Source organism: Pestalotiopsis fici (assembly GCF_000516985.1).
Source record: "Pestalotiopsis fici W106-1 unplaced genomic scaffold PFICI_Scf_8, whole genome shotgun sequence".
Lineage (NCBI taxonomy): Eukaryota > Fungi > Ascomycota > Sordariomycetes > Amphisphaeriales > Sporocadaceae > Pestalotiopsis > Pestalotiopsis fici.
The window spans coordinates 1021026-1036026 of record NW_006917098.1 but is presented as its reverse complement, the minus strand read 5'-3'; the positions used below and the strand labels follow the sequence as shown (position 1 = coordinate 1036026).

Here is a 15001-nt window from a genome sequence, read left to right as displayed (position 1 = left end):
TGGGCATAGATTTCCTCACCGCGGCAGGGTGAATCATTAATAAGCATTGCACTCGATCAGCCTGCATTATTCTTACCCCCAGGAAAAGGAGAGAGAAAGGAGAGGCAGGAGGAAATGAGTTTTATTCAATCAAGGGGACTTCAAGGGCAGACGGTCAAATGATGGCCATTATTTTCACACAAAGTTGTCACAGGTGGAAATGAAGCAACTTGTCCATAGACGCTGTCTTTAGTCTGCATTTCTGTTTCTTACTACAATTGTCTTGTCTTGTGTGATTATGTGTGATTCTGGCCTCATGTGACTGAAATGTAATCTTTGTCAAATCACAAAGGGAATATTGCACTTGTCAAAGTGGTAAGAATTTCCCAAATGTCGACTCTAATTTAAAGCTCTGGATACCTAAGTAAACAGTTATTGGAGTTGGAAGGCACAGGCTTGAGCAAGGCGATAAAACTTTCACCAGCCTTGACAAACACAAACGACCAACGGCCAATTTTTGGTTGGACAAAACGTTCATGATTGGCATTGCCCAGATATGTACCTACTGGGTGCAGCAGCACCTTACCTGATGGCAGAAAGCATGTTGCAAGTCAGAAGTTATTTCAAAAAAAAAAATGGAATCATGGCATTTGTAATTATGTACGTTCATCTCGTCTATCCATGATTGTGCAGGTCTTTGGACTACTCTGGAACAGTGAATCTCCATCATGTCTTGACAAGCACACGACACAGGCGTTTCCAAAGGACACGGCACAAAAAAGAAATAAAGGAATTATTAGATGAATCAATGCACACAAACGCAAGAATGAAAGACTCTCCCATCTTGACCCAAATTAATGGATTAGAAATGCAGAATCAGGCTGCCTAATCAAGTTGTTAATAGAACAAACGCTCTATATAACAGTTATGGGTTCAACTCCCATGTGAATGAACCCTGACCTTTGTGCGATACCCTCACTGGAGGGCTGATGAACCATGTCGGTGCCAATATGACTGGAATGCCGTATTACAATATAGCGCCACCAGGAAGGTCGACGTATGCCGGTGGTTTGTGGGTTGTTGGCTCTGATTGACTTATTATTTTTTTCTTCTTGTTCCTGCCTTTTTTTGCTGGTCCATTTTCATAATGTGTCTGCTTTGTCCCTCCCTCCCTTTCTTTTGATATTTTAAAATAGAATCAATTCTTGGATATTCTGTTATATTTTATTGATAAAGCAAGAAAGCATTACACTTAGCGCTTTAATTTGATTCTATATATGGTTTCTTATACAATATCTAAGCGATATTTCGCCTATATACAGGGTGCTCTACAGGGGTATTGCTCAAGTGTGTTACTCCAGGTACATTTGAGGCCGTTGCATTTTTGGAATGTCGTCTTTAGTCTCTGGCTTGTTTTCCTTCTCGGCTTTTAGGGTGTTTCCGTAGACCTTCTCTGTCTTATGGCTTTCCGATAAGTTGACTGGGTCACCTCGTTGAATGTACTGTTGAAATGAATAAGACAACGCAGGTTTCATTTCTGGCTCGTCCTCATCTTTGAGGCTACCATAGATAACCTCCTGTACGTTTCCAATGACGAGAGCAGTGGCCGCGTCCAGCTCGAGCAGCCCGGAGCGGAATTGCCGCGCCGAGCCGCCTTTAGTCCATCTGCGAACCACGCAGCGCAAGGTGTAAAGGATGCCGTCGCTTTCAAGTCTGGGCATTGCTTCCCTGGTAAATGGGGTCCAAGTATGCTCGGACTCGAACTTCTTTTTCTGCCAGTTCTCCCACTCCCTCGTCCATCTGCGGGCACCGTGGACAAATAAACCACCTAGTTTGTCGGAGCCTTCGACTGCGAGCCCCAAGCCGTCTTTCAAGATGGCTTTTCGGGCAAAGTCCGAAGTTACTCTACTCAACAGTTCCGGATAATTATTATCATCCGGAACAAAATCTATTCTGGAGTGACCTTTTGAGTAGTGCTCCGCGAGAAGTGCACCTTCTTTATTATCTGCGAGAATATGGACATTGAAGCGGTGACTTGTTTTGATCGCATCGTACGTTTTGCTTGGCCGATTGACATTGAACATGATGCGTGGTACGGGTCTGACATTCAGCGAAGTGAATGATCCGACCGTCATGGCGCGCGGTACTGGCTTAGAACCGTCTCCGTCTTCTTCCATCTCGTAGGGGTTCTCGAAGGGGTTTTCGAGAAAGTCTTCCCTCGCACGGGAAGCGCGCCATGGATCATGCCCTTGTCCAGGTATTGCCAAGCTGGAAACAACCACCACGGGTTGAGTCACATGCCGCATCAACCTTCGAAACGTGGTTGGGTGGGCTCTTATATCAGCCTTCTCTTCGTCGGATGTTGGATTTAAATGACGAAAACGATCTTTTCGTAGTTGGCTCTTAGAGGCATTTTCTAATGGATTTAGAGGATGGTCCGTAGAAGCCTCGGAGCTTTCTATCGACTCAAGCGTTGCGCTTGTCGTAGCAGAGGCCTCTGCAGTGTCTGCCTGCTTGTGCCATTCATCCCGGATTCGTTCAGATGTCCCTGCAGTTGCCGATCGGTCAGTACTAGCCAGGACATGATAATCTAGTATGTATAGACATACATTCCAGTTGGTCGGTGCTATATGGTTTCCTTGGAGTAGATATCCTGCAGGTACTGCTGACACCAGCTATGTCAGGGCGGAGGACTGCATGTTGACTGAACGAGATGCGTGATGCTCTTGAAAGGAAATGAAGGCTCTTCATTGCATGGCCCAGCAGTATGTCATTCGAGAAAACATGGAAGAATAATACAATAGAGAACAAGAGACAATTGGCGGCAAGAATGTCGCCAGAAGCTTGGGCAAGCTTTATTATGAATGGACAACTATTTAATACAAAGTGAAAGCACCAATGTCATAGCAGCACTTAAGCTCCCATGATTTAATGGGCGCGACCCGCGCTGCCGATAACGATAAGAAATGCAAGGATACGTACCTACCGCACCTTGGGGTATGTGCTGTAGCTCATGTGAAGATCCACCCCGGCCTGCGACCCCCGGCCGCCGCCGTAACATTTTTTGAGGTTCAAGCTAACCGCATCGTCGACCCTGAAGGTTTAGAGGATCAGTTCTCGCAACAGCTGTCCGCCTTCCACCCTGAATCGTCTCTCTTCGATCGTGTGTCCACGTCCTCATAACTCATCAATTGAGCCAGTAGCTAGAGCGCAGGCCCTAGGGTGTCATTTCAGCACCCGTCGACACATCACACACCACACATACACACACACAATGGCGACTCTCCGCGTATCGAGGCGCCCGACATGCGCTCTCGCCATCAACTCCCTGACACCGCAGACCAGCACAACGACATCGTCCGTGACCTCGACGCCGCTGGCGCCGGGCTTCCTCTCGGCGCAGACGCAGCAGCAGACGCGCAACGCCAACCTGATCCGCCGGCACAAGCGGCCGTACATGTTCACGCAGCTGGTGCAGCTCTCAGACGGCTCCACGTACACGATGCGCACCACGTCGCCCTACGCCCTCTACAAGTCCGTCAAGGACACGCGCAACCACCTGCTCTGGAACCCCAGCGAGCGCACCCTCAAGAACGTCGAGGTCGACGAGGCTGGTAAGCTGGCCGCCTTCAGAGAACGCTTTGGCCGGACTTGGGATCTGCCGGGCTCGGGCGCCGAGGAGGAAGCAGGTGCAGATGATGCGGCCGAGGGCACCAAGAAGGTCGCCGCCAAGGCCGTTGAGGAGGATCCGTTTTCTCTGGATGAGTTGGTCTCTCGATATGCCGTGGAGATAAAAGATGAGAAGCCAAAGGCGGCCCCGAAGAAGAAGTGAGCGGATCGAGGCTGGACTGCAACAATTCATTGAGGTCTTTATTCCTGGGTATTTGAGCATGCCAATCACGAAGATGGATGGATGGCCAATTTTTCCGATTCACCTTTTGGCTATATTGACCAGCATCAAGAAGCCAGGTCGAAACTCGAGGCTTCACATACAACACCAACATTGTATCATATGTACAAATTTGTCAGCATATTATGACAAAAATAGAAAGTAAAGGCTATACATGCTTTTCTGGACGAAAAGTATAAAATTCAATTATCATCTACTTTTATCGTGACGCTACCGGGTATAGCCCATCCAGGACGCAAGTGATTACAGTCAATATGTTACTAAAGTGGACTTCTTGGTGGTTCGGCATCTATAAAAGTTGAGTCCGCCCGCTCCAATTAATCAGAATCATCATCTATCCGCGCTCTGGCTCTGTCCACGGCAGTGTCTCCAGCAGGTCTCTTGCCAGCGCCCGAGTCAATGACGGGCGGTCGGTAAAAAACGGTCTCGTCGTCCTCAGCGTCCAGTTGCATGAGGAATGTCTCCCATTTTTCAATAAGCTGGGCAATTATTAGCCGAGGCCTCACAAGCAAACGGTCATCAACCAACTTACCTCCTTTTGAGCCTCCACGGAGCTCTCTAGGAATGTCTCAACAGCACTCTTAAAGTCCTCCACCTTTTCGCGTTCGAACCTGTCAAGCTCGGCGCGCATCAATCGGCCCATGTCGTCAAACAAGAGTCGAGCTTGGTGTACCTTGCGCTCAGCATCGGCCACCTCGGCGCTCACCTGGTTAAGTCGATCTTGTTGTGACTTGCCCTGACGGAGGAGTTTATCTTGGCTGGCCTTGCGCTTTTGCATCTCGGATTCGGCACTGTGCCAACTGTGGAATGCCTTTTGTCTTTGATCAAATGCCTTCTTTACACTGCCAATCAGGCGAATGTACTCATCAATGACGATGCCAAATGTGAGCACGTCCTGCTGAGCTTGGCGATCGTACACATCCCTAATGGTGATTTGAAGTTCCGATAAGGCGTCCAAAGGCCCTGATAGAGTGTGGCTCAATTCGACAGTCGATAAAGCATGAAGTGATGCTGAAAAGTCTCCGGCAGCTTCAGCCATGGCCTTGCGCTGGTTTACCATTGTATCCATAGACTTCAACAGTGCCCGAAGTTGATTCTCAAGAGCATCAAGATACACCCTGCGGTCGTGGAACCACTATCTCATTTGTTAGTCACTGATTTCAGGATGGTCGCGTCTGTTACTTACGTCATCCTGCTCGACGAACTTGTTGCTGCTGCCAACACTCAGACCAAATGAGCTGAAGACACCCTTGCTCTCCCCTGGGATAGGCTCGCGGCGCTCCTTGTGCTTCACATCGACATTGAATGACTCGCTCTCGAGAAACAGCTTCAAGTCGGGGTCATGTTGCAGTGTCGGATGGGCAGCAATCTTGTTCAACATCTTCTCCAATGCTTGCCGACGAGACTCGACAAAGTTGGTCTCGAAACGGTTCAAGGCCTGCTTCTCTGGAGGCGGGGGAACAACCACACCTGGGTTATTGCCGTGCATGGTGTTGTAAAGCCATAGAAAGTCCCGGTATCTCCTCTTGACCTCAAACTCAGGTTGCTTGTATCCCTTTGACGTTGTTTTCGTTCGGACCGAGTAGACAATGTGCGAACTGGTCAGATCGCCAACCTTGTATGGATCGCCGACAGTAATGTTGAAGCTTGGCTTGGCTGCCTGCTCAACGGCCACGCTGGGTTGAGTGGCACTTCTGACCTGGCTAGGCTGCGCCGATTGCACGGGAGGAGGTACCTTTGGACCCAGGGGTCGGTCATCATCGTCGTCGTCGATATAGTGAGGATCTCTCGGCCCAGACTGAGGTCGCGCAGACGGGGGCATCGTTGTGCGGATCGGCAGCTGCTCCTTCTGCGGCGGCGCCGGCGGCTCATCAGCCTGTGAGTCGAGGCCTGGAGCAGCATTGTTATCGCCGAGAGGGCCCAAGGGACCGAGGGGATCGTCGGCTTGGATTGTCGTCGGTTGCGCCTGGAGTCGGCGGATGGGCTTTCGCGGCCCCCGAGCTGCCGGTGCCTTGACGGACGGCTGGGATGACGGCTGCGAGGACTCGGCCTCTTGCGACGACTGGGTTATGGATGGGGGCTTGGACGACTGCGATGGCACGTCGCCCCAGGGCGAATCTCCTTCTCCGAATTCCATCTTGAGCGGTGGTGATTAACAAAATGGGGTTATCAGTGGAAGTTGTCGTCACAGGTTTGAGCTATGGGAATCAATCGCTGGTTGAAAGAGGGAGGGAAGCTCGGGCCAATTACGGGGTGGCAGTGACGAAAGCTGCCCGCGCCCAAAAGCCCACACGATTGATGGCTGCTTGCTTGATTCCAAGGTTGCTTAGCCGTCTCCGTGGTAGCCTGTTTGTAATGGGTTAACTCGTGGCTGAGCAGCTGTATTGAGACCCAAGACAATAAAAGACTCCTGATTTGAAATTAACCACGCAGTTGATACCTTATGCTCACATTCTGCAATTTCTATATCATTGCTATTCTGCGAGGCTCCTTGTATAATCTCAACCTCAAGTTCCCTGCCAGTGGCTACAACCGAAAAATAACTCGCCCGAAAATTTCTTGGTGCCATCCTTGCACATGCAATTGAATCCATATTCTAGATTTTAAATCGTTGCCCGGGGTATCGTGAAGCCGTAGATTTTAAAACACCGAAACGCCTGAAAATGATATTGCGCGTCTGCCCCCTTTACTGGGTCATCTTGGTGTCGTCACCTTGCTTGATCATGTCCTTCAAAAAGGCCTCTGCCTGATCCCAAAGCTCTGACTCCATGTCTCTCTCAACCTTGTTGCTTCTGCTGTTCAGCCAGCCAACGTCCATGCCACCAATCTTGCCATTGCCGTCCGGCTCTAGTGTCTTGCCATTCTCGTCGCTTGCTGCATCGCCTTGGGGAGCATCGCTCGACTTGATGATGCCGGCTTCTTCCAAGCCCCAGATCTGTCGCTTCATCCGGACGTTGACGGAGCGCAAGGTTCTCATGAAGTCGTTCATTTGGTGTTTGAAGGCCCTGTCCTTGCCGCTCTCGTCATCTTCGTCGTCAGAGTCGGTGCCACCATTACCGAGATCCATGACGCCGTCTCCCTCGTTGGGGTCCTTCTTGTTGAGGCTCTGGATAGCGGCACCAGCGGTTCGCAAGAGACTGACGATACTCTAGAGTCTGATGTTAGTCAACAGTTGTTTCGAGGCGAAAAGCCTTGCCACAAACCTCGTCGATCTCTCCGAGCTGTTGTATGCGCTCAGCGGTGGTAAACGGCGCGAATGAAGTTGCGTCCATGCTGCTCTGAGATGCCATGGTAGCTGCGATTGGACTAAAGGATCAACTGAGGTCACAGAAGCAATCTGCACGTATTGAAGAGGTGGAAGCGAAGGCACAAGACGCCATCAGATGGCCACAATCTGACTTTGTGACGAGAGTTTAGCGCTCCGAGAACCTTTATGGCCGTTGCATTCGTTGGGGCTCGGGTGGTGTTCCTAATGTGCAAAGAAGCATTCAATGTTTGGCGGGCTCAGCGCTGGGCGTGTTCAGATCTAAACCCCACTTCAAGAACTCTCTCCAGATTCTTGGTGGGGCCTTGGCCGAGCTGTGATCGTCTAAACCACTTCTGGACTAGCAGGCAGCCCAATTCGCGAGTGACGGTTCACTCCTTCCATGTCTGTCGGCATCCACATTTGAGCCGCATTCAACACCACCAAGCAAAGACCGCGACATCTGGTAATGCATCATCAATAATCGGCGCTTCCTTGCTGGACATCATCTACGCAGAGCCACCATTAATTCAAGTAAAGAGGATTGGATCCGCAGGCCTTTTACGCCAATTATCAAGGGCCTCGTTGCCCAGATTGTCTCGGCGCATGCAGCTCAACGCGACACGCAGCAAGTGAGGCAGCCCGGCAGGAGAGAACAGCACCATCACAGCGCATCACAGCGCAAGACACGTCTGATTCCCATTCAGCAAACACCACACACGCGTAAAAAAAAAAAGACACGCTTCCGATCACCATGTCTAATGCAGGCGCACCTTCCACGGGCGCTGGCCAGACTGGCAGCACATTCACCCCAGTTCCGCCGCCACCTACTCCTGGCACAACCGCACCAGCGCCATCCACAACCACCACTACCACGGCGCCCCCCAGTAATCAAAACCTGAATCAAATAGTAAGTAGACATTGAGTGTGGTACAGCTTCTCTTCTATTTTCTTTTTATCTCGCCGAAGTTAGCTGCAAGATGCGGATACCTACCCTAGCGTGCTGCCATCTCGCATTCCAAAAACATCACGAGAAGTGCACGTGATGATGAGACCAATGCACCAAGTCAATGCAGTCTTGCGTTTGATTCTACTTTCCCAATCAATCATCCAGATATTCAAAGGAGGAGCAGTTTCTGTGGGAAGTTATGGTGGTGACGACCCCCAAATACCCAGTCGTTTGTTTTCCACAAAACTACCACTGCCGACATTGACACTATCATCAAAACAACTCCAGCCCATCACACGCTGTCACCGCATCCATCATCTCTGCCATTTTGAGGTGTTGGATGATTTTGGCCACGGGGATTGACCGTATGAAGAAGCCATACTTCAAGTCAGTTGGTCGTCGTCTGTATCTGCCTCAGAGGCTCCAAAGCCAATCCGATTTCCTCTTTCGCGTCTTCCCATTCTCTTCAACCTCCAACTCTCAAATCCTACATTCGTGCTTTTGACTGTAGTGCCAGCCTTGAGTCTGCTTGGAACAAATCAATCAGCAACCTGCAATTTCCAGTATCATTTCCCCATCATGTCTTCTGCCTCCAATCTGCACCCTGGGGTACCCAGGCCATCTTTCCAGAGACAAAGGCCCGTTGATGTACAGTATTTCCTTGATATGGCGATTTCTGTTGGAAGGGGAGATAAGAAGATGGTCGAAATCAAGCCAGGACTCACTGCGTTCCATAATACTAACGACAACCAGGTCACGGACTATCTGATCAAGCGAGGATACACACGCACTGAGGAAGCATTTCGGAAAGAGATAGCTGGTGGCCCTGCCAAATCAGAAGAGGACGAAAACAAAAGATTAAAGCCTGACAAATATGTGGCTGCCTTTGAGCATCTCGTCAAGTGGGTGGACAACTCTCTCGATCTCTACAAGGTAAGCACAAGCAAATCTTCATATGCTCTCTTGTCTCACACGCCTTTCAGTTCGAGCTGGGAAAGGTTCTTTGGCCCGTGTTTGTCTATTCTTATCTTGACCTGGTCAAGTTTGAATACAAGCTCCGCGCCGAATCATTCATGCTACAGTACAAGGAGCGCTTCGAGAATGTTCGGGCAGACGAGGTCAACAGCTTAAAGCTGGTCAAGACCCCCAAGCAGCTTGAGGAAAACCCAGTCGCCCGTCTCTACCTCAGGAACAAGTACAAGATACCATTGAACAAGTTCTCTACCGGAAACCTTTTCAATTTCTTGGAGCGAGACTCTGAAGAGTGTGGCAACATTGTCACATATATCCTCGGCACATTCTGCGACGTTGAATCCATCGAACGGGGCCCCATCGAGCCCTTCAGCTTTGAGGCTATCTATCGCCGAGCTAGAAATCTAGAACTTGACGACGTCGACGCTCAGGAGGGTATTCCTGGCATTCCGGCAGCTGGCGCCGTCACACTCAACAAGGAGATTCTCGAAAACGGCAACAACGCCGCCCTGAAGCTGGGACTTCTCCCAATGGAGCCTGAGCTACGAGGCGACGTTCTTGCCGAGTTGGAGGACGAGGACAAGCAGAACCCACCGCCAGATGGTACACGCTCTCTAGTCGACGAGTTCAACCTCATGCACCCTATCAAGAAGGAAGCCGGAGACTCTCCACAGCGGACAGACATACCCTACCCGCCCTCTAGAGCCAGGGACATTGTCATGGAGATCCAGAAGGTACGAGAGAACAGGGACCGCTTCAAGATTGAGGGCCGCAGTGGTGGAGTTGGTCCTGCAGTAACGGTCTGCATGTACACTTTCCACAATAGCCTGGGAGGGTAAGTACCTCATGCTCCTACAAAGTAGGTTTGTTGCTAACATGGATACCTAGTTACTCTTGCATGGATTTCTCCAAGGACCAGAAGCTTGTGGCTGTTGGCACAACCGAGTCATATATTCGAGTATGGACACTTGACGGGTCACCACTCAAGTCTCAGCTACCGAATGAGCAGAACCTGAAAGTTAATAACCGCAAACTCATTGGCCACTCTGGTCCTATCTACTCTGTTGCCTTCTCAGACGCGACCAAGAACCTCGACAAGAACATTTTTGAGGACGGACCGAAAGTCGATACAGATGCAAAGCTGCTCATTTCCTGTTCGTACGACGGGCAGATCCGGCTATGGTCCCTAGAGACATGGACTTGTCTCTGCGTCTACAAGGGTCACTACGGACCGATCATGAAGTTGGCATGGGGTCCTCATGGACATTACTTTGCTACGGGTGGCTGGGACAAGACTGTGCGCGTTTGGTCCCAAGATCGAGTGTCATATGTTCGACTCATGGTTGGACACGATACTCCCATCTCTGCTCTCTGTTGGCATCCAAATGGTGCCTATTTATTCTCTGCTTCTGATGAGGCTGATAAGACTATTCGAATGTGGTCTGTCTCATCGGGTAACTGTGTTCGCATCTTCACTGGACATACCGACTACATCTCGACAATGGAAGCTTCACCCAATGGCAAGATACTGGCCTCTGCCGATACCGGTGGCAATATCATGCTTTGGGACATTGCCAAGGGCGAAAGAATCAAGCGCATGCGTGGTCACGGACGCAACGGCATTTGGTCCATCAGCTTCAATGTTGAAAGCAACACCCTTGTGAGCGGAGGTGCTGACATGACTGTCCGTGTCTGGGATATTGAAATGCCAGCAGAGGGCACGCGCACAGCAGTCCAAGCTGAGGGAGGTGACGGCGCCGTTGTTGCCAGTGGAAGCGGAGCAGGCACAGATGGAAAGGCTGCAGCCACCACCACACAGGGAGCAACTAGCGGCACTGGCACCACTGGCACTGGCAAAAAGAAGGGTAAGGAAGTTATGATCACGCCGGATCAGATCAGTTGCTTCCCTACAAAACGTACCACCGTCCACAAGGTCATGTTTACGAGGATGAATCTTGTCATGGCTGGTGGCTGCTACGAACCAGAGCAGCGATGAGGTGCAAATATGGCTAACAAAACCATTCGATATACAACAAACAAATGACTTGATCGACAGCTCTCCGTATTTCAGTTCAAGCCCTGGCACTGAAAATTAGAATTGGGGAAAAGGGTACAAACAGTTTACTGAAACCTGACACCGCTTATATCATGATTTCAGAAGAACAGAATCATGGCGGCGCACCACCCGCATTGTGCCGATACCCAGAAGATCATACATCATGCATTGCTCTGCACCCACTGATGCGTTACGATTAATAGAAAAACTCAAACAAAAGCCAACCAGTGATGTGTTCAAATTGACTATTCGCGAGCATCTCGATAGGCGGAGGAAGCCAATACATAGCAGAGCCAAGCTCTCAAATGATGTAGTTAAGACGAGAACAAAGAGAGCTCTCCACACCCCAGTTTCTTATCACGATACATGTGCTTGATATGACCGGGCCAATGCCAACTTGAGAGTCACAACCCACTAGATGATATAAAGCCATAATGATCTGCCTATGCTCAATCAGCCATTGGTGTCGCATTGAGAATATTGTCAAAGAGTGCCGAGTCTACCCCTTGTAAGGTCCAGTCCTCTGTTGCTACTGCAGTGTCCATGGTTGGTGACTGAGCCCAATACGTGCTTGGCTGCGGTCCATGTTCATCCGAATACTGGAAAGCATTTTCCAGGCCAGTCTCGGACGCATGTAGATTCGACGGGCCCGGCATGGTTGTATCTAGAGAATTCAATAACGACAGCGAGGTATACGGGTGGCCACAGCAGCGTTCAATATCGACGGCACCAGTATTGGGAATGTAAATGTGCAATGAAGCATCGTCATCCGTCACATTACCAGCGCATTCGGGGCTCTCTTCCTTGACTCCAAGCGAGGAGCGCGTCTGATAACGGCGGCCGCAGGCAGCATCGGCTTCAATGACCAGAAGCGGTCGAAGGACGACGGCTATCTTTGATGCGATCCTGTCGCCATTACTTTCAACCAGGCGGTCCATACTCTCGAGTACCTGCTCCATCATTCCGCGGTCGCCAAGGCGTTGATGCTTGAGGTAGGCAAAGACGGTAACGCCATTACGATTATGAGGCAAGTTGTGCTCATTCTGCGTCGCTGGAGGACAGTGGGCAACAATGTGTGCCAGGGTCAGCACCGTACACGCGATAAAGGCGATGAAATCAATGCCCCGACAGTAGAATGATGTTGGGTCGGAGCCGCGAATGGTCAAGTAGCGCACGAGCACCTCTCGAGCAGCCGTGGCGGCGGTGATCTTGTTCTGTTCACACCTTTGGTCCGGGGAGGAGCAGAGCACATAAGGCAGATGCAGGTGTAACAAGAGAGTATAATGCGTAAACTGGGTGGTGATGCGGATGGTTTCTCGAAACACTTTGACCTCGTCCTTAGGTGAAGACGCAAAGTTTGGTAATAGCCACCACTGGGCTGGCATGCAGTCTGAAGCTTGGCGCAACAGCTCATCAATCTCTTGCGTTGCATCAAGGTCACCCAAATCAGTGGCGTTGCGCCGCAGAATACGAGTCGATGCCACTGCCTCAAGACGTTCCATGCGCTCCATTGAAGTGCAACATTCCAACGTGGCCGGGTTACCGAGGCCGCCGCCCTCGACCATCGCGGCTGGAGGCAAGCCAAGCATCAAGGACAGATAATGATCCGACTGCACCAGACGCAGCCACATTTGTTCCGGGTTGACTCGGCGTCCAGTATCAATACAGTTTCCTCGTCCCCGATCGAGACCCATCATCTGCGCCAGCGCCGTGGCCCGACGTAGCAACATCCAGGCACGGCGCAAATTGCCTGCATTATTCTCGTACAGGCTATAGATCATGATGCACTCGATGCCTTCGACCATGTCCACCAGGTCATCGTCGCTGACTACGAGTCGGACTGCCGTCTCGACTGCCCTAGTCATGATGTTGACACGGCTTGTGCTGAGACTAGCGAGGCTAGGTAGAGAAGACGATGGAATACATTGCAAAAACGAGCCAAGACATAAAAGCTTGTGTGCAACTACAATAGGGTGAGATCCTGGCGGAGGCAACTGTAGTACATCTCGTGGTGATGGAGGGTCTTGTGCACCAAAACTTGAAAAGGGTTTATCCACGACTCCGTGAATAAGGCCCGATATACCATGGGGAACGCCAACGATAATCTCGATATCATGGTGACTAGGCCATGCTTCTCGAAGAGCATCAAAGATCTGACTGTGTTTGTTTATATCGTGCTCACTTTGGTCTACGGAAAGCACTGCGTCAGAGGCAGTTGTCGACGGCAGCGGCCAACGGGAGATGGATGTCGACTCTCGTTCATCCTAGATTTATATTGTCATACTGGCTGAACATGGGCTGATTGCCAGTTCAAAGTAATACTCACTGTTGCTTCATAAAGAGACTGACTGGCTCGACTAGGATTGAGGGTCTGAACAGATGCTCCCATCACCACATCACGTGTAACAGAAGACGACCGAGGCGAACATGCCAAGACCCTCTGAGCGGCGTCTGATGCGACCTCCCTCGAGGCATTCGACGCAACCTTGGGTGAATCGTCGGTTCTCGGCTGCTCACCGTCCAGACGCGCGGTGAGTCTTTCAATGAGGGATTCCATCCTGCTCATCCTCAGGCCCATGTCTCGTAGGCTTTCGGTATGTGGCGGCGACGGGTCGGGCTGGTCCGGAAACTCTTGGCCAAGACATGTCGTCCCCCGGCGTTGGCACCCGTTGCAGACGGTGGCGGCAGGCGAGGCAAAGGCACAGCGAACCTTGCGCCGCTTGCATTCCCAACAGCTGAGGGTACCTTTGCGAAGCTTCCTTCTCGATTGTGGTCTGGCCGGTGCTGCTGCTGCCGCCGCCAAGGGAGACGACGCGTCAGGCTGTGGATTTGCCTCCTCTGCCATGTTTTCTGGTGTATTCCTTTTTTGTTTTTCCAAGACCTTGCCCACTTTACGGGTCCGTTGACCAAGTATAGTGAAATGGTTACAGTTTCCATGGGAGGCTCGAACTAAGCGATGGATTGGCAATGGCCAAATGCAACGGTGCAAGAGACTTGCAAACTTGGCAATGCGATTGGCGAGGGAAATGGTGAATGATGAATGGCTCAACGTGGATTGGTCCAATTACAACACCTCCGATACTCCGAACTCTCCTTCCTTGACCTTGTTGCTACTACCATGTATTCCTTTTTAGCTTCCGCCGAGCGGCGGAGGAAACCGTCGAAGTTGTTTCGCTAAGACTTGGCCAACTACACGCGTCCCTATTGTAATCAGTATCCATACTTGGAGTTTTCCGAAAGTTTTTTGTTCCCTTTGATTGCATCACTTGTCTTGCAACTCACTCTATTACCGGCATGGGGCTCCATCTGCAATTAGCAGCCGCAAAATCTGGGGAAATGCCGCGGCCAGTCTCCGGCCATGCGTACCTAGTAGTATACCCTGTATACCTGCACCCCTGAGGAGATCTACCATGACATTGCCGGGAAATAAAGTGCCTGGCTAAGCATAAATACCCAGGTATTACTTTATTTTCACGTGATGTATGTGTGTGTGTGGAAACAGAGACGCCAAGCCATTGGATCGCTGTGCTCAGTTCTGAATTGGGGTCTTGGAGCTTCATGGTTGCTTTTGCCATTTTAGCCGGGTTCGGCCATTATAACGACCCAAACAGGCAGGACATTTGGGTTTCGAAACCCGTCGAGTCGTCGACCACTGTAAAAACCCAGCCCAAACCCTCCAACCAGTGTCACTTTGGAAGGTCTCATTGGAAACATCGCTGCCGCCAAGAGAAAGGATTGCGTATGCTTCTATAACTATACCGTCGCATTTTTGCTGTCCGTCGTCTCCATCATTCACTCAGCCGCCCGCTCCTATAGGGAGCAGTGGATTGCCAATTGGAATTCCACTTATCCGGGGAACGCAGGCCGCTTGGGATGACCGAATGACTAAGC

At 50.7% G+C, this 15001-nt stretch overlaps 6 protein-coding genes across 6 annotated transcripts; 2 read left to right on the top strand and 4 right to left on the bottom strand.

The window, feature by feature from the left end:
* Positions 1–1331: 1331 nt before the first annotated feature.
* Positions 1332–2730, bottom strand: PFICI_11007 (uncharacterized protein; the record flags this gene model as incomplete). The annotated part of the gene is made up of 2 exons (XM_007839588.1): positions 1332–2527; positions 2589–2730. The coding sequence occupies 2 exons, from the start codon at positions 2728–2730 to the stop codon at positions 1332–1334; spliced, it is 1338 nt and encodes a 445-aa protein (XP_007837779.1).
* A 523-nt stretch (positions 2731–3253) lies between these two features.
* On the top strand, positions 3254–3811 carry PFICI_11006 (uncharacterized protein; the record flags this gene model as incomplete). Its single annotated transcript, XM_007839587.1, has 1 exon — positions 3254–3811. One exon carries the CDS (start codon positions 3254–3256, stop codon positions 3809–3811), a length of 558 nt encoding a protein of 185 aa, XP_007837778.1.
* Positions 3812–4206: 395 nt separating this feature from the next.
* On the bottom strand, positions 4207–6026 carry PFICI_11005 (uncharacterized protein; the record flags this gene model as incomplete). The annotated part of the gene is made up of 3 exons (XM_007839586.1): positions 4207–4368; positions 4422–5024; positions 5076–6026. 3 exons carry the CDS (start codon positions 6024–6026, stop codon positions 4207–4209), a joined length of 1716 nt encoding a protein of 571 aa, XP_007837777.1.
* A 549-nt stretch (positions 6027–6575) lies between these two features.
* On the bottom strand, positions 6576–7179 carry PFICI_11004 (uncharacterized protein; the record flags this gene model as incomplete). The annotated part of the gene is made up of 2 exons (XM_007839585.1): positions 6576–7037; positions 7093–7179. 2 exons carry the CDS (start codon positions 7177–7179, stop codon positions 6576–6578), a joined length of 549 nt encoding a protein of 182 aa, XP_007837776.1.
* A 708-nt stretch (positions 7180–7887) lies between these two features.
* PFICI_11003 (uncharacterized protein) lies at positions 7888–11050 on the top strand (the record flags this gene model as incomplete). Its single annotated transcript, XM_007839584.1, has 4 exons — positions 7888–8043; positions 8836–9015; positions 9066–9889; positions 9943–11050. The coding sequence occupies 4 exons, from the start codon at positions 7888–7890 to the stop codon at positions 11048–11050; spliced, it is 2268 nt and encodes a 755-aa protein (XP_007837775.1).
* Positions 11051–11559: 509 nt separating this feature from the next.
* On the bottom strand, positions 11560–13955 carry PFICI_11002 (uncharacterized protein; the record flags this gene model as incomplete). Its single annotated transcript, XM_007839583.1, has 2 exons — positions 11560–13374; positions 13437–13955. 2 exons carry the CDS (start codon positions 13953–13955, stop codon positions 11560–11562), a joined length of 2334 nt encoding a protein of 777 aa, XP_007837774.1.
* Positions 13956–15001: the final 1046 nt, after the last annotated feature.